Genomic DNA, 27,834 nt, shown 5'->3' on the forward strand with positions numbered 1-27,834 from the left:
TGCTACCTTACCTGAGCTGACCGTGCTTTCCATTGCTAGACTGGAGACTGGTCGATTGGGGTAGCTCCTTCCTGCCAGTGCCTTCTTGCCAGTAGCTCCTGCCTCCTGCCATCAAAGGTGCCTTGGTGCGTGTGAGCCTGTGAGGTGCCTTCCCCCAAAGTCTCGCCTGCTGTGTACTCCGTACCCGTCCCGTCCCATTCGGGCGTTGGCGCCATCTTCCTTAGCTCTGCACATCTTCTCCCTGAGTCCTTCCTTCCATCGTCTCACACCTCACACACCCGTCACCTGTGGACGCGCTTTCCCGTTTGCCATCTACGCCCCTGGCTGCCGGCCTCTTTCCTTTGCACCTGAGGTATCCGTCCATCTGCACCTGCCCTGCGTCTGAGCATCGAACCCCCAAAGCTTCTCGATTATTAAGGTATTTTTATATGCAAAAGTACCCTTTGTTGTTTGCTCTTACCATCTTCCAATCTCATCCCGTCTCTCCGTATCACGGTTCTATTAGCCGCGATAAACAAGTTGGCGTATCCGGTACTTGGTTACCAATCTTTCTTCTCCTTCTCCTCCATCAACACCTCTCTCCCATTTTCAACCTCTCCAAGTCAACAAAGCAACCCCGGCTACCCTAGCTACGGATACCACCTCCATCATCCTCACACCCTCCACCCGACTTCCTCCCAGTCTCCGCCCCCCTTGTCATCTTTCTCGCACCCGCCACGCCTCACCCTGGCACGTCGGGACCGCGACCTTGACCAAAGCTCCACCCACGATCATCGCCCAGTGCAACTGCAACCTGCAGCCCGATAAACCGTCCCATAAAGAAGCTGCACACCTCCCCCGGGACCCTTCTTCTAGCCTTTGCTCGCCCGTCTCATTCTTTCAGTCCAGTCTTTCCAGACCAAACTCATCGAACTGAGCCTTGCGCCTGCGCTACTTTGGGCCACCCGCACCCATCGTCTGGCACGATTGAGTTTCCAGTCTGCGACACTTCGAGAGAGAGAAAAGCACCAAGCGGCAGCCATCTACCACCGGCCCCAATTCCTCCCGTCCCGCCAAGGCGCAACGCCGCTCCGTCAACCTCAACGTCTATCCTCTGAACCTCTCCACCTCGCCAACTCCACATCACCGCCAAGATGTCTTCCGTCGACGAGAAACACGCTCCCGAGCCCGCGGCTGCGGCGGATGTTGAGCCCACCACCACCGCCCCGACAACAACCGCTGTTGATGGCCCCGTTCCCCGCCCTGCCGGCTTCATGTATCGTGGTTTCCGCATTGGTGGCAAGGAGCTCTGGTACGCTTCGCCCCGTATTCAGCTCTTCATGGTCTCCTTCGTCTGCTTCCTCTGCCCCGGAATGTTTAATGCCCTCGGTGGTCTCGGTGGCGGTGGTCAGGTTTCCACAAAGGCATCCAACGATGCCAACACGGCCTTGTACTCCACTTTTGCCGTCGCCGCCTTCTTCGCCGGTACCTTTGCCAATCGTCTCGGTCTCCGTCTGACTCTCAGCTTGGGTGGCCTGGGTTACTGCATCTACGCTGCCTCGTTCCTGTCCTACTCCCACAACCAGAACGAAGGTTTTGTCATTTTCGCCGGTGCCTTCCTCGGCGTGTGCGCTGGTCTCTTGTGGACTGGTCAGGGTGCCATTATGATGTCCTACCCCTCTGAGAAGGAGAAGGGACGCTACATCTCCTGGTTCTGGATGATCTTCAACCTCGGCGCCGTCATTGGCGCTCTCATCCCCCTTGGCCAGAACATCAACACCACATCGCGAAGCACTGTTACTGACGGCACCTACGCTGCCTTCATTGTTCTCATGCTGCTTGGTGCCATTCTTGCTCTCTTCATGTGCGATGTCCCTAAGATCATTCGCGAGGATGGCTCCAAGGTTATCGTCATGAAGAACCCTTCTTGGCAATCCGAGTTCAAGGGCTTGTGGGAGACCCTGGCCCAAGACCCGTGGATCATCCTTCTTTTCCCCATGTTCTTCACCTCCAACGTCTTCTACACCTACCAGACCAACGACATGAACGCGCCTCACTTCAACACCCGCACTCGCTCGCTCAACAACCTGTTGTACTGGTCCTCCCAGATTATCGGCGCTCTCATCTTTGGCTATGCCCTTGACTTCCCCAAGGTCCGCCGTAGCGTACGCGCAAAGGCCTCCTACATCACGCTTTTCGTCTTGACCATGGCCATCTGGGGCGGAGGGTACGCATGGCAGAAGAAGCAGGCTCCTCGCGGCGAGATTGAGGGCAACTTGGACTACCCCACCATTGACTGGACCGACGGCGGCGAGGCTTACATTGGCCCCATGTTCCTGTACATGTTTTACGGTTTCTTCGATGCCTGTTGGCAGACGAGCATCTACTGGTACATGGGCGCCCTCTCCAACTCTTCCCGCAAGGCTGCCAACCTGGCTGGTTTCTACAAGGGTAAGTTGTTCCTCGGGTTTTTTTTGGCGCATCCATACTGACATGGTACAGGTATCCAATCCGCCGGCGCTGCCGTCTTCTGGCGTCTCGATGGTGTCCAGACCGAGTACAACACCATCTTCGGCGCCACTTGGGGTTGCCTTGCTGGTGCTCTCGTTATTGGTGCGCCCATCATCTTCTTGAAGATCAAGGACACCGTCACTGTCGAGGAGGATCTCAAGTTCTCTGACGAGACTATTGCGGACGTTGCCGCACCGGGAACGGTCGACACCAAGCTGGAGAAGGAGGTCGCGTAAGCAATTGTGCTGAAGTGAAACTGAGGGCGATGCCTGCATGATATCCATAGGAGTTGTTGGGGATTTTACGTTGACAAAGGATGACGATACCATGATGTGCCATGCGCATTGGATGTTGTAATGTTGGATTAGGTCCGTTTATATGTAATGACAAGGCTTTATTAAGTCGCAGCAAGTGTCAAGTACAAGTTGGTGACATTCTACTGGAAGCCTTTCTTGTCTTTGTCTTTGATCTATCATGATGCACCTTTCATCTCATACATACCCCCGATGTCTATCCTCCACCTCCTCGCCACCATACGCCCCACCACCCGGGGTGTTAACCTGGATATACTCGCCTTCCTTCAGGTTGATGATGGCCTTGCCGCCAAGATTAATCTTCTCCATCCCTCCCTCCTCATTGAACAAGAACGCATAATTCTCCCCCTTTTGCCCCGGCCCTCCGCCAGCCATACCCCAGGGCCGATACACCCTCCGATCCGAAAGGATACTAAACTTGAGCGGAATACGCGCCTGGATCTCACGGGTGATTCCGTCGCCTCCACGAGACTTCCCAACACCACCGCTGCCTTCACGGATACCGTAGGACTTGACAAGCACAGCTGTCCGCTTCTCGATGACCTCCGCGTCCGTCTGTCGCGTATTCGTAGAGTGCACGTGCGTCGAATGCTCCCCGTCGTACCCGGCTCCCGCACCAACGCCGCCACCGATACTCTCCCCGTAATTCCACCCCTTGACGACTACTCCGGTCTCCGGGTCTCGTCCGCCCATGCCCCAGCCGAAACTGTTCGCGCACCCCTGGCTTGCGCCGTGGGTTCCGAACGCGCGGAGGATGACGTCGATGACGCGCTGAGAGGCGAGTGTGCTGCCGCAGATGGCGACGCCGGGACCGGGGTTGAGGACGGAACCTTGCGGGGGGAGGATGATGTCTACTGGGTTCAGGCAGCCTTGGTTTAGGGGGATGTCGAGGCCGACTAGGCTGCGGATGGTGTAGATTATGGCTGAGTGGGTAATGGAGACGGGGCAGTTGTAGTTTCCCCAGATTTGGGGGCCCGAGAGGGAGAAGTCGTAGGTTGCTGTGCCCGTTTCGGGGGAGAGGGTGATCTTCACGTGGAGGGGTGTGCCGTCGTCTAGGTGGTCTGTCGCGGAGAGACCGGTCGGGTGGGAGGCGGCTATGGATTTGAAGTAGGTTCTGACGGCGTTCTCTGCGTTGGCTTGGATCGCGGACATGTACTTGTGCACCACGGCGACGCCCTCCCTTCCCTCGCCCTGCTCGGCGCAGAGTTTCCGGAGGAGGAGGATGCCGCGCTGGTTTGCGGACGTCTGGGCTTTCAGGTCCGAGATGTTGTCGGCGAGACGGCGGGAGGTGGAGCAGCCTGGGAGGGAGCCTGCTTTCTCAAAGGCGGCGACGACGTCGAGTTCGAGGAAGTGGCCGCGGGAGACGATTTTGAGGGTGGGTACGTTGAGGCCTTCTTCCCAGAGTTGGCGTGATTCGGGCATCATCGAGGTGATGCCTTTGCCGCCTATGTCTGTGTGGTGGCCGCGGGAGGCGACGTAGAAGGCGATTTCTTGGGTGGTGGTTTCGTCGCTGTCCGACTTATCGGCGGAAGGTGGCCCGGTATCGACAAAGACGGGCGTCACGACGGTCAGATCCGGGAGATGCGTGCCGCCCCATTGCGGGTGATTCGTCAGGAGCACGTCGCCGGGCTGGAGGCGGCCCTTCCAGTGGCGGTGTTGTTCTTGTATGGCGAATTGCATGGAGCCGAGGTGGATGGGGATATGGGGCGCGTTGGCGACCAATTTGCCTTCGGGGGAGAAGATTGCGCAGGAGAAGTCGAGGCGTTCTTTGATCGAGGTGGAGATTGCGGTGCGTTGGAGGGTGGTGCCCATTTGTTCTGCTATGGCCATGAAGCGGTGGGCGAAGACGGAGAGAAGGATTGGGTCTGTGGTTTCTGGTGCCTCTGTTTGGAGTGTTTGTGTTGGCGTTGTCAAGGTGGAGAGGGGTGATGTTGAAGCTGTCGTGGAAGTTTGCTTCTCGAGGACGACGTGGGAGGAGAGGATGTACGCGCTAAACGTCGGTGATACATAGATTGTCTGCGTCTGGTCGATGAGCAGAGCCGGCCCCTCAATCACAACGCCTTTGGAGACTTCATCCAGACGATACACGCTCGTCTCACGCCATCCGCCGTCGATGTAAACCCTCTGCTTCGCGGTCGGCTCCGGGGCGGCAGCTACACCACCACTACCACCGCTCATCCTGTCTGCGAGCTCCTTGGCCGCCGACATCTCCCGCGTCCCGAACGCGCTCCCCGCCGCGCCGCCTGTCCCACGGACCTTGATCGACTCAATGACGATGTCCCGATCCATCGAGAAGGCGAACTCGCGTAGGTGCGTGGTCCTGAAGCTCGCGGCATAATCGCCATCCTCGGGGCGGGAGATGGTGATATTGGTATCGGTGCCAAAGTACCGCAACACAAGACTCTCATCAAACACCAGAGAAGCCTCATCCGCTCCTTGGGAGACGAGCTCTCGGCTCACTTTCCCCCTCAGCGCGGCGAGGCGATCCCCGACGTGGGATGCCACTGTCCCTTGCACGGCATCCTCGCTGTGCTTGAATTTCGCGCCGTACGGCTCCAGGGTCTCGCTTTGCAGCTCCGCCTGCGCGATTCCATATGCTGAAAGCAGAGAGGAGAACTTGTGGATGAGAATGCGTCGGATGCCGAGTTTATCGGCAATCTCGCAGGCGTGCTGGCCGCCTGCGCCGCCGAAGGAGACGAGGTTGTGGTTTTCGGGGGCGAAGCCGCGGGCTTCGGTTGCGTTGCGAATGGGACGGGCCATTGTTTCGTTTGCAATGTCCAAGAAGCCTAGGGCCACGTCGTGCGGTTGGAGAGTCTGGTTCGTCTGCCGGTTGAATTCTTCCGTAATTTGTCTGAACTTCTCTTCCACGACGGCGGCATCGAGCGGTTCAGAGGCGGACGGTCCAAAGATGGAAGGGAAGGAAGACGGGACGAGGCGCCCCAGAAAAAGGTTCGCGTCCGTGACGGTCAGGGGCCCGTTCTTGCGGTAACATGCCGGTCCTGGGTGCGCGCCGGCGCTCTCGGGTCCTACAGCCAAGAGACCGTTGCGCGCAAAGAGGATTGATCCACCGCCGGCTGCTACGGTCGCGATGTTGAGCATAGGCGTGGTGATTGTGCGGCCCGCGATGGAAGTCTCGGTGAGGTAGTCGTACTTCCCATCGTACCGCGAGACGTCGGTGCTGGTCCCGCCCATATCGAGGCCGATGACGGGCGTGCCGTCCTGCGGGTCATAGCAGGACCTCGCGATGCCGACTACGCCGCCTGCGGGACCGCTCAGGAGCGCCTCGTTGCCGCGGAAGCGGGAAGCTGCTTTCAGGCCGCCGTCGGAGCACATGAAGTCTACGCGACGCGGTGGGGCATCGGGTAGGAAGCCTGCGTGGAAGGAGGCGACGTAGCGCTGGATGACGGGGTAGAGGTAGGCTTCTGAGCATGTCGAGGTGCTGCGGTTGAGGTATTTGATGGCCGGGGAGGTGGAGAATGAGGTTGTCACGTAAGAGAAGGCAAACTCGGGAGAGCGGGCGAGGGAGGCGACGAGGTCTTCATGGGCGGGATACAAGTAGGCGTGCATAAAGGAGATTGCGAGGGAGGTATAGCCTGCATCTCTGAGGGCGCGAAGTTGGGTGCGAATGAGGTCTGGATTTGGGCGGCGGAGGATACGGATCAGGTCGCCGTTTGGTGTGCTGACGAGGTCTCCTTTTTGGGGAGTAGAAGAGGATGAGGTTGATGATGATGCAGAGGCGGCCTTGAGAGCGGCCTCCCTGTCCAGGGGCGTTGGATTAAGGTCGTAGTCTGCCGGGACGATGCGCTCGTCGATCTCAACGACGGTAGAGTGTAAAGCCGTGGGCTTGCGGATGTTGAGATCAAAGAGCTTTGGACGGGACTGGTCGCCGATAACGCAGACATCTTTGAAGCCTTTGGTTGTGAGGAAAGCGAAGCGCTCGCCCTTGTGTTCTAAGAGGGCGTTTGTCGCGACTGTGGTGCCGATGCGGCATGATGCTGAGAAAGTGTTAGACACAAGGTCAAAGAGGATTGATGATATGGAAATTCACCGATACGCGAGCCATTGAGCTTCTCGCCGATGGGGATGGGTTTCCCCTCTACGATTTCGAGGACGCGCCTGATGGCTTCGGTTGGGGCGTCAGGGTAGTTTGCTGGGTCTTCGGAGAGGAGCTTGAAGATGAGAGGTTCACGACCGTCGATGTCGGCAATGACGTCGCAGAATGTGCCGCCGCGGTCGATTGAGACTCTGATGTCGGCGGCCATGATGCTCGGTTGAGACTGGTAGTTCCTCGTGATGTTGATACTCAGTTGAGTTTTGGTCGTGAGTCGGGACTCAGGGGTTCAGACTGGACGTTTTCAGTGAGTGCTCGTCAGTGAGGGTGAGATTGAGTCCATGAGACTTTGCTCATTTCTGGCCTTCTACAATGTGGATTATGAGCGGATATGAGTAGATCTAATCAGTGTATATAAGAGAATTTCACGAGAATTCTCATTAGCCTTGCCGTTTCTCTTGCGGTAATTGATGCCGAGTGCGTGGCTGGTGGAAGGGTCCGTCGATTCCGCCCTTCACCAAGGACGCCACAAAAGAAACAAGTATCTGCCGGTCGGGCGTGTCGGGCGGCATAATTGCGTGCGACCGGACGCTATCCGCCTTCTGCGGAACCAACGTCGGGTCGTCCCCGACAAAGACTCTGCTTCGCTGGCCGATGTTTATCGCCTTTCGAGTGACACCGGCTTTATGAGCTCGGTATTTTGTCTACATGTCGTGAGGCTCAATTGAGGGTGACCATATACACATATAATTACGCCATTGATCCTACAGAAGACGCGCCCCGACTCGTCCCCGGATGTTTCCCCCGGGGGTCGGGTAGATCATGACCCCTCCAACAAGTTGACTGAGCACCACGGTGTCCGGCTTCCGAGGCCGGGGCCAGGGTGCGCTACCGTCTGTCAACCGGAACTTGGCGGTTACGTTTGTGACGAGCAGAATGCTTGAGCTGAGTTAAAGAGACCGCGTGGCAAGTGTCTTTCAGTTCGGACGGAAGAACGTGGGAGACTGGGTCGAAGGCCAAAAGACACGCCGATCACTCAAGAAACTTGGCACTCTTGGGCAGACAACCTTGTTAGGCACTCGGTTCTGCACCAACTCTTATCACTGTTTGGTCCTCCCTTGGAAGAGTTTGCCCATTGAGTGCAGCTTTGGACAGTACTCCGTCCGTGCAATAGATTGATTCATGTGGCTGAATTGAAGTGCACTGAAATGGCACTCAACAGCTTCAAAGGCCTCCACTGAACGCAGCAATGCACCTTGCAACATCGATGGGGTCAACAAAATTACTGGCTACGATAGTATCTACACTTCACCAGCTGCTTCATCACATCAGTCACCGCTCGCTTCCAGCAAATCAACTGGCAACAAAGTCTTACGAGCAGTTGACTCGGAATGTGCACACGTAATTTCCCGAGCATTCGCGACTCACTTGGCTTGCTGTGGGCCAACGTGAAGAGGGCCTAGAGGCTTGACTCTGAGCTCACTTGTTCAGGATCGCTAGACATCACCTAGGTCATACGCGAACCTTGAGACTTACCAAAGACTTAGCAAGACTTGTTAATCTTGCTCAACGCGCGCGCCTCGTGGTAAATAGACGCAAACAACTGGAAGCGGCATACCATCCCCGGAGCCCTGTATCCGCAATTGGATTTGGGGAAAGCCTTGGCTGTTCTCACTTTCCACCAACGAGCCACCCAGGCAAAGTGCGCAGAGTGAGCCAACTTCCAACAACACTCCACTCTGTAATATAATTAAGTTGTCATTGTCCTTCCGACTGCTTAGTCCGGCAACTGTGTCCTAGGGGGGTGCAATACAGACTTAGCTACTAACCAGGGCTGCGAGACACCACGCGTTCAAGTTGAAACGTCATTGTTAATATAAATGGAACGCATGAGAGCAAAGCCACGCCACAGAAGGCCTAAAGTGTTCGTCTCAGCACACGGGTCTTTTTTAAGGTTCTCGGTTCGGCGGCACCACGCCCCAAGTCCACGGTTCCACGGCGACACCGACGTCCCATCCCACTCGGAGCTCTCGAGTTGCGTCGCTTCGCTTAGTATGGCCTCGAGACATCGGCTCGAGTCAGCGAGATTGTGATGATCTATCAAAGGCTTGGACGGCAGTTGCTCTCCGTGTATCGACGAGCAGAACTTCTATATAAGTAATTGAGTAAACCCTTCAATGGCGTAATACTTGTCTCCCATCTCAACATCACTCATTCACACAACTGTCTCTTTCGCTACAACTTCGCTACCAAGAATCAACTTGCCTACCTTTCAATCTCAAACAGTCACCACCACAAACAACAGCCAAAATGCAGTTCCCTACCTTCGCCGTCCTCGCCAGCATCATGGTCGCTGGCGCCTCCGCCCAGGCCACCTACGAGACCGCAAACTACCTGTCCGTTTGCCAGCAGGGCACCAACCTCTTCTGCACGGGCAACACCAACGTCTGCCAGAAGGGCAAGACGGATACCTTCGACGCCACGGCTACCAAGGCCAACGAAGACGCCTGCAAGAATCGCAAGCGTGGTGACAGCTGCACCCAGACAGTCGCTTGCGTCTAGATTCTTCAGATGGAATTCAATTGCTTGGTTATTTCGAAGCGATGAGGGAGGGATAGATGATATTTCGGCATGGTTGATAGCGTTGTTATTTAGTAGAAGCATGTGTGTAGGTGTAGGATGCCAATCGGGGCTACTGCTGCACCAAGATCGCACATCAGGCAAGAAGGGCCAAGGTGACTTGGATTTCGCATCTTATCAAGAAGACAATGTGCTCAAAAACAAACCATTCTCCTCATATATACTTGTTATCGTAACTATATGAGATGCAATGCCTCTTGTGATCAAATTGGTTCGCCGCACCTATGACTGATCACGCATTCCGCCTGTTTTGGAACCTTGAGAGTCTGGAATGAGAACTAATGTTTGTGAACAGACAGGTAAGCCCAACTCGTGCAAATCAAGGACCTTCACTTTCGACATCCCACCCGAAAGCCGTGTCACAAGACCCGTTCTTTCGCTCTGGATCTTGCTAACTGCTATTGGAAAGAATTCAAAGTTTGAAGAAAGTCTTTGATTCGCGGGACCCCGCTTTCTCACCAGACCGTTTTTCTCCACGTCCGTTGCAGCCCTAGCTTTGTGTTCTGATATTCCATCATTTCAGTTAAGATCGGCAAAAATGGCCTCCACGCAAGCTAGATCTCTGCACGGTAAAGTCGCCATCGTGACTGGCGGCTCCAGAGGTATTGGTGCCGCTATTGCTGTTGAACTAGCCAAGAGAGGCGCAAACGTCAGTCCATAGTCCAATTTTCCCATCGTTGATGAACATCAACCATTGACAGAAACCCCTAGATCGTCATCACCTATGTTTCAGAGAACAGCGTGAGCGTTGCACAAAATGTAGTAAACAGCGTCAAAGCCTTGGGCAATGGGGCCGATGCCGTCGCAGTGCGAGCCGACATGTCCTCGCCCGACTCTCCCGCGCGGATTATCGAGGCCACTGTCAAAGCGTTTGGAGAACACATCGACATTCTCGTAAACAACGCCGGTATAACGTCTAAACTACCTGTTCCAGAGGTTACGCCAGCCAACTTTCAGGAAAGTATCGACGTCAACCTCAAGGGGCCCTTCTTCATGTCCCAAGCCGTCATACCTCATCTCCGCCGTCCAGGCCGTATCATCAACATCACTTCCGTTGCAGCGCGGGGCGGCTACGCCTCCGCGAGTCTCTATCTGGCCTCCAAAGCCGGGCTGGAGGGCCTCACGCGTGCTCTGGCGGCGGAGTTGGGCCCGGCGGGGCATACCGTCAACGCGGTTGAACCCGGTGTCACAGAGACCGACATGGCGCGCGACTCAGGGGCGTCGGAGGCTCACGGGGAGCATGTCAAGATGATTGTGGCCATGACGCCTTATGAAAATCGTATGGGCAAGCCGGAGGATGTGGCGTCTGTTGTTGCTATGCTTGCTGAGGAGCAGGCGAATTGGGTTACTGGGCAGACTATTTCTGCTTCTGGAGGTTTCTCGATGTTGTAGACGACCTCCGAGCTAGACGTCTGTTGCTACTATATTGTTTCCATAGAAACCGGAGAGGCTCGAGGTTACTGGTCTGATAATTCTGCTATGCCGTTGAATTCAACTCATCGTGATGTGTTCATTAAAAGTGCGTAAACTTGACTCCATCCCCTGCTCAAATTTCAGGCCCTATCGAGACATGCGACAAAATAATTAAGCGGCCATCATGAGTTCCTGCAGACGGCGCAGAACCTCGTCTTCGCCAGGATAATCAGGTCCCTTAATAGACTCAAAAGCCGGGAGTAGGACAGCCTCGTCAATCTCCTTGTACTTTCCAAGCTGCACATGGATCACATTGCCGTTCCTGGAGGTATCAGCCATCAAATACGCTGCACCGCGGGCAACGGCTTCAGCGGTCTGGATCTCGACTCCAATTTTGGCCATGAGGCCCTTCAAGTCCGGCAACACGCTGCTATCCGCCCATGTCGGCGCCAAGGTGTTGACCCTGATGGGCAAGTTGGCAGATGCGATGAGCGGGATCAGACCACGTCCGAATCCGAGAACCGCATGCTTGGCCGTGGCTGAGTTATGTTGTTAGCTGGGAAGGCTGGCCACGAAAGTGATCTGAACTCACAGTAGTCCACCGCACGAAGCCGTTGGAGACCGGTGGTAGAACCATTGATGACAATGCTGCCACCCTCAGCCTGTTGCCGCATGTAGTATATTGCGATAGTAGCCGTGTGCATTACACCTGTGAGACTGACATCCAGAAGCTGATGTGTAGGCTCCTTCAGATCGCCGTTCTCGTCTACTTCCGTAGACAGATAGTTGGCGCGGGGGCCGAGGCCAGCGTTGGCAAAGACATGGTCGATACGTCCGTAGATCTCCTTCGCACTCTTGAAGAGCGCAATCTGTTGAGCCCAGACTGTGACATCGGTCTTCACAAACGTGTAAGAGCTTTCGGGTTGTTCCGCCGGCGGCTGGATATCTGCGTTGACGACGGACGCACCCTGGGAGAGAAGCGTGTTGACTGCAGCGAGGCCGATACCTGATGAACCACCTGTCACGATGGCCACCTTACCCTTGAGCCCGACCAAATCTTTGTCTTCAATGAGGAATTCGGCCATGTTTGTGTACATACAAATGCGATGTTGCTGAGAGGGAGCTGCACACACGTGGCTTGGCGGAGCTTGTCGATATTAATAGCCGATTTACACCCCAGACCCAGTCACTCGCAGACATTCTTCAACCCCTCCCAGATACCAGGCAACTGTAATGTCGTGCGACGTGTCGGTCTTCGAATGGGACTCAGACCGGGATTTGGACTGTATGCGGTGTAGCCAGGTCCATTTTCAAGCTAGGGGAGCGGAAAAGCGGCCACTTTGGACTTTCTGTTTTAGTCCCAGAGTGCGACGCGTCAAGTGAAAAGCATAAGCTGGGTGAGGGCCCTGGTTCGTTTGCGGTATTTCTCGATAATCAGTGACAGGGGTTTTTGTGGGATGTGCATTGGGGGCGGCCGCCGTATGTAGTCACGTAGCAAGTGAGTTATTATATCCTTCACAGTTTCGCGGCCCCGATCGGACACTGCCGGTAAGTTAAATAATATTTTCATCTCCTAGGCCGTCCCATGAGGATCGCAAAATGCCCAAGTTGCAATCTTCGACACTCACATCATATGACTCACGCCTGATATCAGAAAAGTAAGCCTGAAGGGTTTAAAAATGACGTAGCATCCATTGAGCTTGGACAATATAAATTTAAGGCCAACGGCCTCAACATCAAGGAAGAGAATGTAGAGGATATCGCATTCAAGGAGACTTCTTCCGCCCTCAGTCAAGGACTATCTTCTAGCTGGCTTGTGTGATGGTGAAGATTGATGGGTACTTGAGGTCCACTGTTGGCTTCAATCGTTTGGGATAAGATTGGAATGCATAAGGCGTCAACTAACCAGTGATCCATCATGGGCTTCAACCTTTTGGAATAAAGTTGAAGTCTATGAGTGACAACATTGAAACTACTTAACTAACAACTTTCTTGTTAAGAAATAGGGTCTGCACGTTACAGAACCCTTTCAGGCCATTTGCACCCCACTCGGCTCCAATGCCACTCTCCTTGTGCCCACCGAACGGAGCGAGGGGTGTGAGATCGAAGTGTGTGTTGACCCAAACGTTGCCTGCTTGGATTTGCCTAGCAACCTTTGCGGCTTTCTCCAAATCGTTTGTCCACACGGATGCTCCTAGGCCCATTGAGGTGTCATTGGCACGGGATATGACCTCGTCTTCGCTGCTCCAGGAAAGGAGGGGAACGATAGGTCCTGTTCGAGATGTGTCAGAGGCTAGATTCATATGGCTGGAAGAGAGTTGGAGAACCTACCAAAGGGCTCCTCGACAACCAGACGCGACTTTTCAGGAGGGCGGTCCACGATCGTAGGGGTAATGAAGTACCCTTGAGACTTCTCGATGTTGCCGCCTACAGCAACTTGCCATCCTTGAGACTCAATGTCTGAAAAGAATGTCTTGACTCGCTCATACTGCATCGAGTTTTGCAGAGGTCCATGAGTGACGCCAGGTTGCGAGCCATCACCAAGATTGTACCCCTTGACGTGCTTCACTAAGGCCTCCTTGAAGCGGTCGAAGATGGTCTCGTGCACGTAGATACGCTTTAGATTCAGGCATATCTGATCGAAAAGTGTAAGTGAATAGTTGTGGGGCAATGGAAATGGTAGCGGAAGTAGAAATAAATACCTGGCCGGAGTTGAGAAAGGCGAAAAATGCCACCTTTGTTGCTTTAGTCAGTGATGACAGGCTATAAAGTCGTTAACTTAAACATACCTTCTCGGCGACCTTGTCAACATCAACATCCGGGAACACGATAGCGGGATCATTTCCTCCCCTTTTATTATCAGTCTTTGCCTTACTTAGCATTCAGCAATACCGGTACACTCACAATTCCAGCGTGACTCGCTTCAAAGTCTTGCTTGCACTCTGCATCACCAGTTTTCCCGTTGCTGTGGATCCAGTGAAGCTGATCTTGTCAATACCCGGGTGACTTGTCAACCAAGGACCAAGGTCGTCGTCTCCGCTCAAAGACTGGACCACTCCCGGCGGGAAGAACTGTTGAGCCAGTTCAACCAACTTCAGCCCGCAGTACGGGGTGAAAGGTCTGCGTATTCGTGCAATATTAGCAACCATATCAAAGTCTGCATGTTGTGTCAATATTCTTACGAGGGCTTTACAATGATCACATTTCCGGTCAGGAGGGCTGGCGCAATTTTGCCCGTAGCCAGAAGCAGAGGGAAGTTCCAAGGAACAATAGCTCCGACGACACCCAGAGGAGCATAACGAGTGATAATGGTTCGATGATCGTTATCCTCCACAACATCCTCGGGTAGTGGGATACCGGCCATGCCACGAATCCAGCTGACCGCAGCCTCTGTTTCGGCGTCTGCTTGAGGGATCTAGAAAGTGTAAGCGTAGGTCGGCAGTTTGATGCCACAAAAAAGGCTTCGTCTAAGGGTTCATACTGGCTTTCCTTGTTCAGAAATAAGCAAGTCTCTGAACTGGGTACGGTGGCCATCGACTGCATCCGCATATGCCAGAACGGCCCTCTTTCGGTCTTCATACGAAACCTTCGACCATGCTTTGAAGGCATCTTTTGCTGCAGCAACGGCAAGATCAAGGTCCTTGCGCGTAGCAACAGGGACCTCTGCTTTTGCAGTCAGATTCGCTGGGTTAATTCCATGTCGATTCCTCTCTGTCGGAGAAGCTTTCCCGTTAATGATCTGGACAAAGTGGTCGCTGAAACTCAGTCCCGTGGAGCGGTCGTTATCGGTAGTGACGGTCATGACGCGTTGTGCTTGGAGCTTAGAAAACCACTGATCGTCAAAACATGAATTATACCCCGCACAGATTGTTGAGGTTTTACTGACAGGCTCCTGATAAATACAGATTGGTACGAGGCATCATTCAACGGATATCTAAGACATTTCGGTTACTCAGCTGGCAGCACGAGTACCCCGCATCTAGGGACGCTGCAAAGACCGGACCGACCACCGACATATCGGATATCATCTCCTTCTAGATCCTCGGCTATCTTGAACGTTCTCGAAGCGCTTCTAGCCCACTTATGTGCTTTCCGGTCCGCGACGTCCTTATACACCTACTACGCCCTCTTTTATAAGTACAACACAAGACTCGGGAAGGTCATACATAGCTACAAGCTACTCGACTTGGAGACTTCAAAGATTTTCCACGACAGAAGCAGTGGGCGATAGCAGTAGAATTGGGTCGCTTGATTTATATAGATAGCCCGGGTTTAGGTCCACGAGCAAAGGCAACTTGAAGGTCTATCTAGGGAGAAACTCCTAAGCAGGTCCATACTTCGTCCCCGCTCTTCAAAGCGTCACAACTTACAAATTGGTCGGGAGATAGACGATGAGCGATAATTTATCAGAAACTGTGTTTTCTCATCTCCATAGAGTACTTTCCAGAAATTCTAGTAATTTTGAATCAATGTACAAGTCTATCCTCAAAGCTAGCCTCTCCACGCCAAGTGATACGGACCGAAAGATATGCCAAGATTGAGCTCGTGATCATTCCGCCACACTTTTCAGATAATCGTCAATCTGACCATCAATCTTTCTTGAAGTCTTCCATAGAACAAACATCGCATATCCAGACATGCCTGCCGTTCTTACGATAATAACTGGCCAAGCAATAGGAAACACAGGGGCAGTAACAAAAAACAGCCCTCCTCGGACCAGCCGCCAGGCATGAAGCGAGTAAAGAGAACAGTGAAGGTTTGTCTAGCAAACCACCAACAGTTGTGGTGAAGAAATGTGTAGTCGGATGCTGTTTGGTGGATTATTGAGAGTATGTTGGCCATTTTCACCAATGTCGGAGGTAACGGTTCAAGGTTGACATCGTGTAAAGTCTTGTCGTCATGGTGAACCAGACTTGCTTTACAAGGTGCCGGTATGAACATCAATTTTGCTTCGTTGTCCGTTGCTTGCTTGCCTAAATCGCCCATTCGTTCAAGTCTGTCCCCCGAGATCTCTGTCTCATCTTGCCCTGTGATACATATCAAGAGGTACTCGTGTTGCAAAGTGCTGCGCTCGCTACTCCATATGACGCGGGTTACAAACCCAGGTGTCTGGTGGCTGACAATGTGGCGGATGATGCCCAAGCCGTCTTGCCCCAACATTCCTTCCAACTCCAGTCGTGTTTGTAGCACTGAACCTGCGAAAATGAAGAGTGAGAAATTCATATAGGCTTTTCTAAACAGGTTTTCTGGCAATATTTACTAACCTGTGACACCTTTGGGGGTGGTTGGACCCCGACTTTGTGATGCGCCCATGATTCCTTCGGAAAGTTGAAACGATTTCAGGTTAAAGTCGAAGAAGAGAATGAATACGGGGATAAGCAAAGCGTGAGAAGCGTATTCCAGTAAATTCATGCCTCACAGTACTTCGAAATGTCTTGGAGATATGCAAATTTATGTGGCCACGGCCTGCGCCTCTTTCTGTGGCACTGCCCCGTTTGGGCGTTCTTGCTGAGTCGAACGCAGTGTAGTTACAGTAAGGCAACCAAGACTAACACCTAGCTTCGCCAACAAAGCCACAGGCCATCAGCTCGTGATGCGATATCCAGTGATGTGATAGCTTGTTGGGCTCGACATAAATACTAGTAGTGTCTTGCGTCACATTTGACATCATGGGTCACACTCTTACATTCTTATTCACCACATCACCTGTTCACCTCCTGACTCCCAAGCTTCTGCGCGCTTGAACTGCAAACTGGTTCAAGGCTGAATCTTTTCTGTTGGGTGAAGATGGCTACGAAATCAGCGCCACGATCCCCAACCAGCGGCCAAGGACCATCAAGCGTGTCGGGAGCAATAGGCAACAACCAGCAAACCCCGCATGCTAGTGCGCCACGACTACATAGTCCGCCATTCTCTGCGTATCTTCAGCTCGTCGCCTTTACTGCCACTATCACAGTCTCCGTTTCCATCTCGGCTAGCCAAGGATTTGCTACGGGAGGAAACTTCTTCGGTGTTCCCCTGACCAACGAGACCGACCCAACCATAACAGCCGCCGTTCAAGCCACGGCAGACGCTGCGTACTGGCTCTCGTGGGCAGCAGCAACATCCTCAGTCTCATTGATGATCGCACTCATTCTACAGTTGATGCAAACAGATGAGATGTTCCTCGATGCTCTAGAAAGGACAGAGGGAGGTCGCAGTCTCAATCTACCAAGAGCAGTTGTTGGGTTTGGGAGTTGGGTTGCTCTCTTGTTACAAGCAAGCGCATTAGCATTTATAGGGCAAGCTTTGAGGGCGATTAACAGCAACAGTGGGAGCATGATCCAGGTTAGTCCTACTTTTGGGTGTTTCTGGTGTATCGTGATTCTAATATCGTTCCAGTGGGCCTTACTTGCCGTGGGGACAACTTTCGTATTCTTTTACCTACACACCATCAAGTTCTTGGAGACGGTGAGGAGCTTCTTCCGAAATACTTGACTTACGGTGGTGGAATATTTCCATACCTTGGGAGTGAAACTTCCAATCGGTCACAAGTGCTCTGAGAGCGTAACTGCTTGGATTGCTACAGATTATAACGGCGCAAAGGATGGGGAGTTTTGACCTGTAAATATGTAATCTGGAAATTCCAATAAAGCTGGACCGCTCCTTGAAGAGTTTTGTTATCTCTGATGCTTCATCAACCTGAATTGGGTTTTTAGTTATGTTTGAGAAACCGAGATGGTGTTCAAACTTTCTCGATGACTTAGGCACAATTGAACGTGTAGAGACTTTAAGGCCTCGAGTACGAGAGTAAGAAAGAGACCCGCAGAACAGCGAACGTATAAAGGCCTCTCTTGATCTTTGCATGCTTAAGGTGATAATCATCTCATCCAAGGTATTTGGGTGATTTGTGAATAGACTATGCCTATTGATCTGAGTTTGACCGTTCATCGAAAAAAGTGCCGAGAAGTCAGCGATTATGACGACGGTGATGTCTCATATGAACTTGATAGATGAACTAAAGCTGAAAGGATCTGGAAAACCATGCTGAATAAAGCATGAACCGCTCGATAGAGATAGCTGTTCGGTCACCACACAACTACATGTGATGTACCTTTGGTGCCTAGGCAAACCATTCAAAATATATTTCTATGGGTGGCGGCTATAATACCTTGCTAGTGCATCGAGCGTTTGTACAGCCTGTATGAACAACATAGAAATTGAGGAAAAGTTGAGTTTGAACCACTGGTGTGTGGTGTCGTTGAATAATTATGGAAGGAGGCGATGCCGGGACATAACACATGTATTGAGATTCAATCTGATCTCAGGGAAACGACGAAGTTCGTTATCATGAGACTCAAACCTTCCGGGTACTTGCAACATTGAAAATTTATGATTCCTTTTTGTGTGGTACAACATCATTGGTAAGGTTGAAGCACCGATCTCATGATCTCGTCCTGTCTGTGCAATAGTCATGCTCTGTGTCGCGCTACCTCTTCTACGTCGCCACGGTTCCAGTTTCTCTCTAGCAAATAACCCAATTTATTGATCCGTCTACGATACTTTGATGACAATCAAGCCGCCGTTTCAGATTACAATTACGAAGCCTTGGCCAAGAGCTTCGAAATTAACCCTCACGCAATGAAGGGCCCTCATTTCCATGATTCATGAAAGGAGCACTATCATTGAGATGTGTCAACAAACCTTAAAGGTAATGACCGCTGACTTTGATTGATACCAAGGCCATGCGAACTACAGCCATGGAATGGCAACTATACTAACGCTCACTTCGTGGTCAACAGAGGGCCAAGGCAAGTCAAATTGCCCTCATTCAGCTAATAATCAACGAAGCCTATTCAGGGCAAGTATACGTCTAGCAGCAGAAGGAAATAACTGACCATGCTTTGATAACCATGCTTCATCTAAGCGCTTATTAACATCTTGAAATAACTTGGCGACTACGATTGACCCAGCCCTTAACAAGATCGCCAACGGGCCGAATATGGCAATGATCATATGATATGAATCTAACAGCTCTATTGATGCCATGCAACCTGTGGAGAGGCTGCGTTCAAGCGTGGCAAACATCCATTAACGGTTTGCCTAAGGTTATGTGACTTCCAATCTTCAGCGTCACATTGCTAGCAACTTAATTGCGGTGCTATCGTTCTCAGTTCTTGAAACCAGCTGTCACCCCGAAACTCTCCGAATACTGGTCGCCGCCATCCTAACTACCGAGGACTTTTCACTGTTAATACCGTTTGTAAGTCGCTATTACATCATGGTGTCATGCATGATTCCAATCCCCGATACTATTTCAAGAGATTCATCATACGTTTATAAGGTTTAGAAGACCGGTGATATACCCTCCCAAACGCGAATGACAACCGTAACAAAACGTCCGCCAGTCTGCTTCTGTCGCACAAGGCAACGGACAATCGCTTGAACATATTCACCGTCTCACAAACTCTGTAGTCGCATAAACAGAAACCCATTTGAGAAGTCCCAGAGTGGACATGACGCCGAACTGGTTGTGAGCGGCGAGGTCTGAAACGCGAGCCTGCTAAGCAGTCCCCTCGCTACAGCAGCCCGGCGCGGGGTGGAGATTTCTCCCCTCAACAGAGAGGAGCCTCCTTCGTCTTCGGATGATCAAGTTGCCATGTGGTCTCCCTACCAGCGTGTCATCCGCGGACAAGCGACGGTCAGAAAGGCCAGGCCTTTTTCTTCCTCCGTCTGATGTTCGGCAGATAGCGAGAAAAATCGCCTTTGGGTTTATGTAGAGGCTTGGCTTTTAGACCGGGCGATACCGAAAAGTAAAGCTGCGGCAATACATACTGTCTTTCCTCTGATAGAGTGATAACTCATCCTAAACCATTATGCAGCAATCGCATTATTGCCCACGTTCCGATCGATTCGCCGAACGTTGCATCGCATACCTGTACATATCCTCAAGGGCATAGATTAGGTCTATATGCGGGATGTCAACGGCACTCGCCATGGCATGAGAGCAAACATTGCTTCATTCTAGAGCAGTCCAGCATCGCACAATCACGAGTGATGATGTTACAGCAATTCGTGATCGTGTGCAGCGGTAGCTGATAAGACCCTGATATGCCGACTAGGTCGTATCGGTCAAGACAAGCAAAATCCCTTCCATGCAATCGAGAGCTTAGGGAATGTTCCTGGATGATCTCAATTTTCAACGGTGGCCCGGTGGGCGTCACAGTGGGGGGTTCGTGTCCTGGCCTGCAGCAATCAACACTCTAACCGCGTCAATCCGGTCTCGACGCCGAAGCACGTTTCTCACCTTCTTTTAATTGAATCCCCTCGTTCCAGACTATCTCTTGTTCATCCACCTCCCAGGTCCCTCGAAGTTCCATCTATCTACACCCCCATCCGCTGTCTGAAGGCACGCATCACGAACCCTGACAGCCACGATGCCAGCTCTTAATACGAAGAGAATATTGACCAGGAATTCGACAGGGCTCCATCAGGGACAAGGGTATTATTCTGAGTCCTGGCCTATCTTGGAGTGAGGGTCAGTGCGGGAAGGATGCAAGAAAAACGGCAGGCCATCTATCCCTCCACCGCTTCTGCTTCTTGATGGACCGAAACCGCCCGCATTGACAGCTGGAGCTTGGATGGGTTTGCAAAAATGGAACCCCCGCGCGTCCTTTCAGCTGCTTGTGATGATGCCAGGTACTGGCCGCCGCCCCGCATTGTCAAGCGAACGCAAGGGAACGAGGCGGGAAAGAGGGGAAGTTCGTTGCTTTTCTTACTCCAAGGTGCCCTTCGCTTACGGTTTGACACCTGGCCAATATGAAACTATCGATTATTGAGAGGCCCGTCTGCGATGTGATGGAATGACGCTGTGATCCTCAGTCCGCATCCAGATTTCGAGTCCAGGTTAGAAGAGAGGGGCAAGCAGGGTGCAAGCCGAGGGTCGTCTTCGTCGTTGGGAAGTGTCAAGTTGACTCTTGTGATCCTTGAGCGCACGGACACGATGCAGATGGAGCAAGTTTGTCAGAGGCGGAGGAGTAGAGATGTCCACTGTGCTGCGTGGGTTCGTGAAACACATCTGGTGGGATGAATGTGATATCGGACGTGGGCAACCGGGGGAGGCCCAAACGTAAGGAAGAAGAAATGACGCTCAATCAAATATGATGAACATGACCGTCACGTTTTCAATGCGTTTGTTTGTATTTCATCTCGATTACGCATACCGACTGGGTTGCGGCGTCGTTCTTCTTGTCTTGGAAGATCGGGAAGATGGGCGGTGCAGCCGGCGAGTGGGAGAAGCCGGAGCCTGCTCCGGACCCCAGCGCCACATCCGTTCCGGCACATTGAGTCCATTCCGAGTACAACTAAGAGCCCCGGTGGGCGGAAGGCTGTTTTTCGGGACGTCCGCTTTGTAGCATCTCAAAACAGCAATGTTCTCGAAGAGGGGAGATTCAGAAAGTCAACTCAACTTTTTGCTTGACTTTTCCCGAGAGTTCAGATGCACACAGACCCATAGTCTCTTCTTTGTCCGGTTGATATCGTGTAATTTAGCTCACCTTTTGAATCCATCACTTTCCTTTTCTCCACGTTTTCTAGACGCTCGCGAAACAATAAGTACCGCAGCACTCGTCGTTTACTACCAGCGTGTTCCGGAGTGTAACCACGCATCCCGTCCTATTTCGCTCTAGACTAGAAGCAAGATAGCAGAGACACACTGTGGTTATCCCGGGCTGAGATGTGATGTGCCCAGTTTCGCATGAATGTCTTCCCAGAAACCCACGCATCGGACAAAAAAGAAGGAAGAAAACGTGGATTCAGCGGGGATAGTCCTGTCCTCGCAAGTTTCTCCAGCCGGCGTTGGTGTGAAGGAGCTTTGATCTCGTCGGGCGATCTCAACAGCATGTCCTCAACGCTGCCTACAGGGAGAGCCCCAAGAACGATTGTCAGCGATAGCCCCTGTCAATGAGCACCTCGATATCTGCATCGTTCTCCCTACCACTGCATATGCAACTCTATCACGCCCGCCCAACAGCCTAGTCGTCCCCAAGTGCCCAGCTTTTTCAAAGTCCTTCATTCCGGATTCTCGATTCCCTTGCTCTTGGACCCAGCTCCAATTCCATAATTGCCAAGCATCGCGATGACGAATTCTATAGGGATATGTTCTAACGGGCGTAATGCTCCACATCAAATCCTTCAGGGTTTATTGGCACCCGGTAACCGGACTGGTTATCTGGGCCGTCTCCATGGCAGTTCAGAGGGGGGAAGACTGAGCGCAGACTAGAGATCGCCAACCCAAGCTTCCCAAGGAACCCGTTATCACGACCCGTCCGAGTGTGCCGAAGTTTTCGCTGATTTCACGCATATCACGCAAGCAACCTCAACATGGACAGGCCTCCCTCGATCACCAATCCATCTCAGCGCTCATCGGGGGTCCAAAGCAGGGGTCAAGAAGAAAGAAATCGTCTAAAACAAATCGACCGACCGTAACCTTATCATGCTTAACATCACCTGGAAAGGTGATGAAGATTGGAGTGTAAGGTACGAATAGCGTCCGGCCCGTTACACCAACCTAGACCTCACACCCTGGAACGGTACCGTTTGACACTGTACCACTCCAGGCGATTCGAGGAGAGACTTCGTGGTTCATCAACGGAAGGGCAAGATTCCCTTGCCGCCATGCCGCTGTCAAAGACGGGGCCCCACCGAAGAAATGGCCGGATGGTAATCAAGTGCTAAGGTCTGGACCCTCTCCGTTTGATGAGGAATATCGCATGCAAATATCATCATATGATCGCGGAGGCATGCATGAGACTCGCCAATCTGGCTTACGACTGGTTTGGTCAACAGACGGCACTGGGAATTCTCGGCAAATATCATCACGATGCCAGCTGAAAGGATTCAATTTCCATTCCTCTGCCGCAACTTGCTGGACCTCGAAACAGGCCTTTGGACTTACCCCAGGCGATCATGAATGACCCAGTGATGACCGATCACCAAGATCATCGGCCATGATTCTCGTTCAGATCAGTGCCCCCGGAATCGAGGGGAAAATTACAAATTCGGCCCATCCATGAGAGCCCTCCAAAAGAAATACCGGACATACCACCTGATCCATCCGTCTATCGAACGAGACCGTCGGCTTGTGGTGCCCTGTAGGGCTAAGATAGTCTCACGTCGACCCCGAAAAGTGTCAATAACACCGGTCACTATGACCTACCGTTTCCGCAACCACAACCGCACCCATCACGAAGCATAATCACATACTGTGGCCAATATGCGAAATCTCACAACTCAGAAACCCCCCATTGCCAGAAAGGCCCACGGAACCCGCATCTTGCCTGTTCCCAACTTACCTGCCACTGCCCCCCCATCGCATCACATCACCCCTCCGCATGAAGAATTGCTCAAGACCATCCTGAGACCCGGAGCTCAGTCCTCCCGACCAAAGCTCGCCTGGCGGTCCCTGATCACCGCTAGGGCCGTGCGCAGACATTCCCAAACAAGCACCGAGTCAGAGTGCTGCCTTCTCTCACCCTCCCTTATTCGCACCAAGACTGAGATTCAACCGTCTTCTCTGTCTTCCGCCTTGGAAGAAGAGGTTTTCCTTGCAGGCTTTACAGGGAGAAGTTTGCCTCCCTCTGCTCATCGAGGCGATGCTACGTGAATAGAGTGACGTCTGAACGGTTGCATATAGAGGATATTGGCCACTGGGGATCAGCTCCGTTGAGTCATGACGATGGTCCTGAACCGTGACGAAACCACTTCCACCAAACTTTGTCAAAATAACTAGTGGATAACCAGCAGTAGTCTCGTCAACGCGGTCGCGGTCGCAATTACGCTCACTCGTCATGAACCATGGAAATGAGGCTAGCTAGCAGCCAAGAAATCATGTCAGGAACCCATCCGTGGCGCCACGCCGTGTGGCACCAGACTTTCTTAGTCCCAAACACCGATCCAGGAACAAAGGGCGTTATGCTTTTGTCGGGGCGCTCTCTCTCACGCCTCTCTCGAGGCTCTCAGATTTCACGACCAAAGTTAGCATGGCAACGATGGGCTCATCTCCCCACTGTGGCTTTTCTTTCCCACGCTCTCAAACTGGAATTCCAACGTTCCCAACCACCTTGGGGCAATACTCTAAACCGCATTCTATTTTAAAATTGGAAAGCTCAGGGTTATGCAACAGTCGATAACGGCGACCTACATTGCCGCGATACCGGCCACGGCAGCAAATGGGCCCAGGACTCTGGGTGTGTGGAAAAGCCACAAATTGGTTTACAATCATAGTTTGGTACCGCATCGGCTTGGTTGGAACCATGTAGAGAGTGAGAGTGAGACTCAGCGCCGACCCAGCTGCTCGGGTCCATGGAACTTACCGGTTGCGAAGGGCAAATATTCAAGGCTCCGCCCGTCTCCTTCGGACCTCGGCGCCCCGCCTCGCAAAACGTCACCGGGTTCGAGGGTTGGGGGCCCAACGGCCGTTGCGAAACCCGGCCATCCCATGGCAGTGCCGAAACAAAGTCGCCGGCGGGGAGGACCGACGACGGACGGACCATCCTCCTCCTCGTCTGACCCAGACAGGACCCAAAGGCACCGAGTGGCCGGTTCCCACCACCGCACCTCCGCCAAGTCGAACTTCTCTTTCGCAAGCTGAGCCGTCGCAAGGTTGTTCCGAATCTTGCCAACGGATGCCTACCGAGAGCGCGATGTCTCCGTCTTCTTCTGCTGCATCGCCGCAGGAGCGGCATAACGATGGTTCGCCTGGTAAAACTCGGATGGTTCAACTTGTGCCTCCGCAGGGACACGAAAAAACCAAAAAAAAAAAACCCTGAGATCAATTGAACGTGTTCGACCCATTCCCAACTCGGCACCGAACAGTTGAGCCGAGATGCCCCTGTTTTCCCACAGTTTGTGGACACTCGCAGCTCCCTCTCGGCAGACTCGGCCGTCGGAAGATGGTAACCGAAGAGAATAAGCAATGTGTTGTCGAGGAACCCCAAGATTCCGGCTGGGTCGCCGAAGGACGATAAAACGTTGTGAAAATATCTGCCCTTCGTGGAGGGGCAAGGGCGTTTGAAGAAATAAAATCGACAAGGAAAAACCCTCGTTGACGAATCTCATAGCCAAGACCCTCCACGTGGATCCACGTGCAACTTTTGAGCCTGCCGGGCAGCACAGGACTAAGGAAAACCGCAAAGTGAACCCTGAAGAAGTCTCCTCCTGCACAGCGGTCGGTGTCTAATTCTATTCAAGTGCGTTTTGTAGCTCCATCAACATAATCAGTGTCACCTAAACAACTGACCGTCTAATTATACCTGTGGACAATGTGTTTACCTCAAAGTATAACTTCCCCCTCTCTCTATGATATGCACGGTCAGCATGTCTGCTAAGCCTAATTTCAATAAATTGGTAAAAACGTACCATGGCAATGAAGTGTCATTATTGAGTGTAGCGATGCTACTTCATAGCACGTGTGTATATATTTCATGGCGATATTATACGGATACCATATTCCATCTTTTCGTCCGGTGCTCCTCCCCCTTTGTCCGACCTTTACGACCGCTCCGCATCCAACGGCTCGGACATGTGCAGCATTGACCGGTGGGAGAGGTTACATCGTCATGTCGATACGTCGATAAGGACGGGGTAGAACGACCGATTCGGGCACCAGTGCCGCGGCAGTGAGGGGTTCGAGGGAGATGAGCATCAACCACCGTAAAGATGTTCCACCCATCACGAGTCAAATGTAGATCACGTTGTGCCTATTGCTTGTCACCTTCCCCAAATTCAACAGTAAGGTTGTTCTAATCTTGCTTGTGGCCCTGGTTCTTTAGCACATACCGCATCGTCAAGGTTAACCGGGGTGTTTATGTCTGGTTCGCCTCGTGTTGCCAAGAGGGGAGTTCATAGTCAATTACCTTTAAGTTGATGGGAAAAAGGCTCCTTTAAATATCACCACTGCTCGCCGTTTCTCTCGCATGTAGTTGGATTCGTCTCTAGCCAGCGCCGCTCTGTCCTCTCGCTCGTCTGTCGATCCTTCTCCCCTCCGTCTGATCAAACTTCCCACGTTGCGAAAAGAGCAGAAAATCCAGTCCCTACCATGAAGCCCACCAGCCTCAAAATGCTCCTCGCCGGAGGCGCCCTCTCCTCCGGCGCCCTGGCCCAGACGAGTGGCGACCTCACCATTCTCGCCATGAACGTCGCTGGACTGCCCGAGATCCTCCAGAACAACGAGGTGCCTGGCGACAAGACGACCAACTCGAGAACCATTGGATCGTACTTTGCCAAGTACAACTACGACATCATCAACGTTCAAGAGGTGAGTCTTGCCTCTTGAGGAGAGCAGCAATCTATTCCCGACAGCTGAAAAGCTATTTCTTGCCATTGATCGCGTGGGCTGGGGTTTGGGGTAAGGCGCATGAGCCACACATTGTTCCGTCCCTGGGTCAATGCAAGGACATCCACGACTCGCTATCCCAGCACCTCCCATATGTCACTGTTTCAAAATTGAACTCTACTGCCATCATTAGCCGTGAACCTCCAAGAAATGGCAGAAAATAGCAAAAAAGCACTTTAACTAACATACCGAAAACAGGACTTCAACTACCACGCTTACATCTACGAGACGGACACACACCCCTACCGCACCGCAACCTCGGGCGGCGTGCCCCTCGGCTCCGGCTTGAACACCCTCGCCAACTATGACTGGATCGAGTTCGAGCGCGTCAAGTGGTCAACCTGCTCCAATGCCTCCGGGTCCGACTGCCTGACGCCCAAGGGCTTCACCTTCATGCGCCTCCGCGTCGCCGAGGGCGTCTATGTGGACGTCTACAACCTCCACACCGACGCCGGCACCGAGGCGGGCGACCTCACGGCCCGCAACAGCAACCTCCACCAGGTCGCCGACTACATCGACACCTGGTCCGTCGGCAACGCCGTCCTTGTCTTTGGCGACACAAACTCCCGCTACACCCGCACGTCGGACCAGATCGGCGTCTTCGCCTCGCAGAACGGCATGCGCGACGTCTGGCTCCAGCTTGAGCGCGCCGGCGTCGTGCCCACCGCCGAGACCCTTTGCGCCAACCCCAGCACCACAAACTACTGCGAGACGGTCGACAAGGCCTTCTACCGCGGCAATGCCGTCGTCAACCTCGAGGCCACCTACTTCAACTACGAGAGCAGCAAGTTCCTCCAGTCCAACGGCAGCATCCTCACCGACCACAACCCCATCACCGCAAACTTCACCTGGTCCCTCTCCTCCACCCTGCGCCAGTCCGACTTCTCCGGCGGCCCTCACGGCGACTGGTTCTCCGACCTGCCCGCGCTCGCCAGCAAGTCCAAGCCCAAGGCCTCGGTGCTGATCTTCCGCGGCGCGGACCGCCTCGACTCTGTCGCCGTCACGCTCGCCGACGGCACCGTTTTCACCCACGGCGGTACCGGTGGCACGGCCGCGACGCTGACGCTTGCTGCCACTGAGTACTGGACCGCTGCTAAGCTTTGCTGGGGCAAGAAGAGCAACGAGACGCGCAACTTTTACATCCAGGCGACTACCAGCACGGGCCGAACGGTCGCGGCCGGTACGACGACGTCGGATTGCGCGACGCACACGGCTCCTTCGGGATGGCAGATTGTCGGATACTTGGGGCGGGACGGGGATGAGATTGACAGGTTGGCATTTGTCTATGCGCCTCAGTAAGAGAATGTAAAATCATGGACCTTTTGCATTTTTTAATTATTTAATGCGGAGCTCGGCAATCAGATACCGACAATATTTAAATTTAAATCCCGCCGGATTGTCTCTGATATATCGAATTTCGTGTATAATGATTCTACTGCTTGTCGATCTTGTTCTGTCTTGTCTTGATTCGTCCCGGATTCCTGATCATCCGTTGCACCGGACACTCGTGATCAGCACCAGGGGTGGACTTTTTTTTTCCTGAGGTAATCTCT

General features: G+C 52.9%; 7 protein-coding genes across 7 annotated transcripts; 4 read left to right on the forward strand and 3 right to left on the reverse strand.

Moving 5' to 3' along the window:
• Positions 1-1,133: 1,133 nt before the first annotated feature.
• N0V96_010651 (uncharacterized protein) lies at positions 1,134-2,726 on the forward strand (the record flags this gene model as incomplete). The annotated part of the gene is made up of 2 exons (XM_053189300.2): positions 1,134-2,430; positions 2,482-2,726. The coding sequence occupies 2 exons, from the start codon at positions 1,134-1,136 to the stop codon at positions 2,724-2,726; spliced, it is 1,542 nt and encodes a 513-aa protein (XP_053053288.1).
• Positions 2,727-2,981: 255 nt separating this feature from the next.
• N0V96_010652 (uncharacterized protein) lies at positions 2,982-7,066 on the reverse strand (the record flags this gene model as incomplete). The annotated part of the gene is made up of 2 exons (XM_053189299.2): positions 2,982-6,799; positions 6,853-7,066. 2 exons carry the CDS (start codon positions 7,064-7,066, stop codon positions 2,982-2,984), a joined length of 4,032 nt encoding a protein of 1,343 aa, XP_053053287.2.
• Positions 7,067-9,165: 2,099 nt separating this feature from the next.
• On the forward strand, positions 9,166-9,417 carry N0V96_010653 (uncharacterized protein; the record flags this gene model as incomplete). Its single annotated transcript, XM_053189298.2, has 1 exon — positions 9,166-9,417. The coding sequence occupies one exon, from the start codon at positions 9,166-9,168 to the stop codon at positions 9,415-9,417; it is 252 nt and encodes an 83-aa protein (XP_053053286.1).
• Positions 9,418-10,033: 616 nt separating this feature from the next.
• On the forward strand, positions 10,034-10,887 carry N0V96_010654 (uncharacterized protein; the record flags this gene model as incomplete). Its single annotated transcript, XM_053189297.1, has 2 exons — positions 10,034-10,144; positions 10,207-10,887. 2 exons carry the CDS (start codon positions 10,034-10,036, stop codon positions 10,885-10,887), a joined length of 792 nt encoding a protein of 263 aa, XP_053053285.1.
• Positions 10,888-11,079: 192 nt separating this feature from the next.
• N0V96_010655 (uncharacterized protein) lies at positions 11,080-12,005 on the reverse strand (the record flags this gene model as incomplete). The annotated part of the gene is made up of 2 exons (XM_053189296.2): positions 11,080-11,447; positions 11,501-12,005. The coding sequence occupies 2 exons, from the start codon at positions 12,003-12,005 to the stop codon at positions 11,080-11,082; spliced, it is 873 nt and encodes a 290-aa protein (XP_053053284.2).
• Positions 12,006-12,884: 879 nt separating this feature from the next.
• On the reverse strand, positions 12,885-14,710 carry N0V96_010656 (uncharacterized protein; the record flags this gene model as incomplete). The annotated part of the gene is made up of 6 exons (XM_053189295.2): positions 12,885-13,180; positions 13,240-13,543; positions 13,698-13,758; positions 13,813-14,028; positions 14,091-14,323; positions 14,390-14,710. 6 exons carry the CDS (start codon positions 14,708-14,710, stop codon positions 12,885-12,887), a joined length of 1,431 nt encoding a protein of 476 aa, XP_053053283.2.
• An 11,274-nt stretch (positions 14,711-25,984) lies between these two features.
• Positions 25,985-27,580, forward strand: N0V96_010657 (uncharacterized protein; the record flags this gene model as incomplete). Its single annotated transcript, XM_053189294.2, has 2 exons — positions 25,985-26,203; positions 26,480-27,580. The coding sequence occupies 2 exons, from the start codon at positions 25,985-25,987 to the stop codon at positions 27,578-27,580; spliced, it is 1,320 nt and encodes a 439-aa protein (XP_053053282.2).
• Positions 27,581-27,834: the final 254 nt, after the last annotated feature.

Source organism: Colletotrichum fioriniae (genome assembly GCF_027942845.1).
Source record: "Colletotrichum fioriniae strain IMI 355084 chromosome Unknown scaffold_15, whole genome shotgun sequence".
In the NCBI taxonomy this organism is placed as follows: domain Eukaryota; kingdom Fungi; phylum Ascomycota; class Sordariomycetes; order Glomerellales; family Glomerellaceae; genus Colletotrichum; species Colletotrichum fioriniae.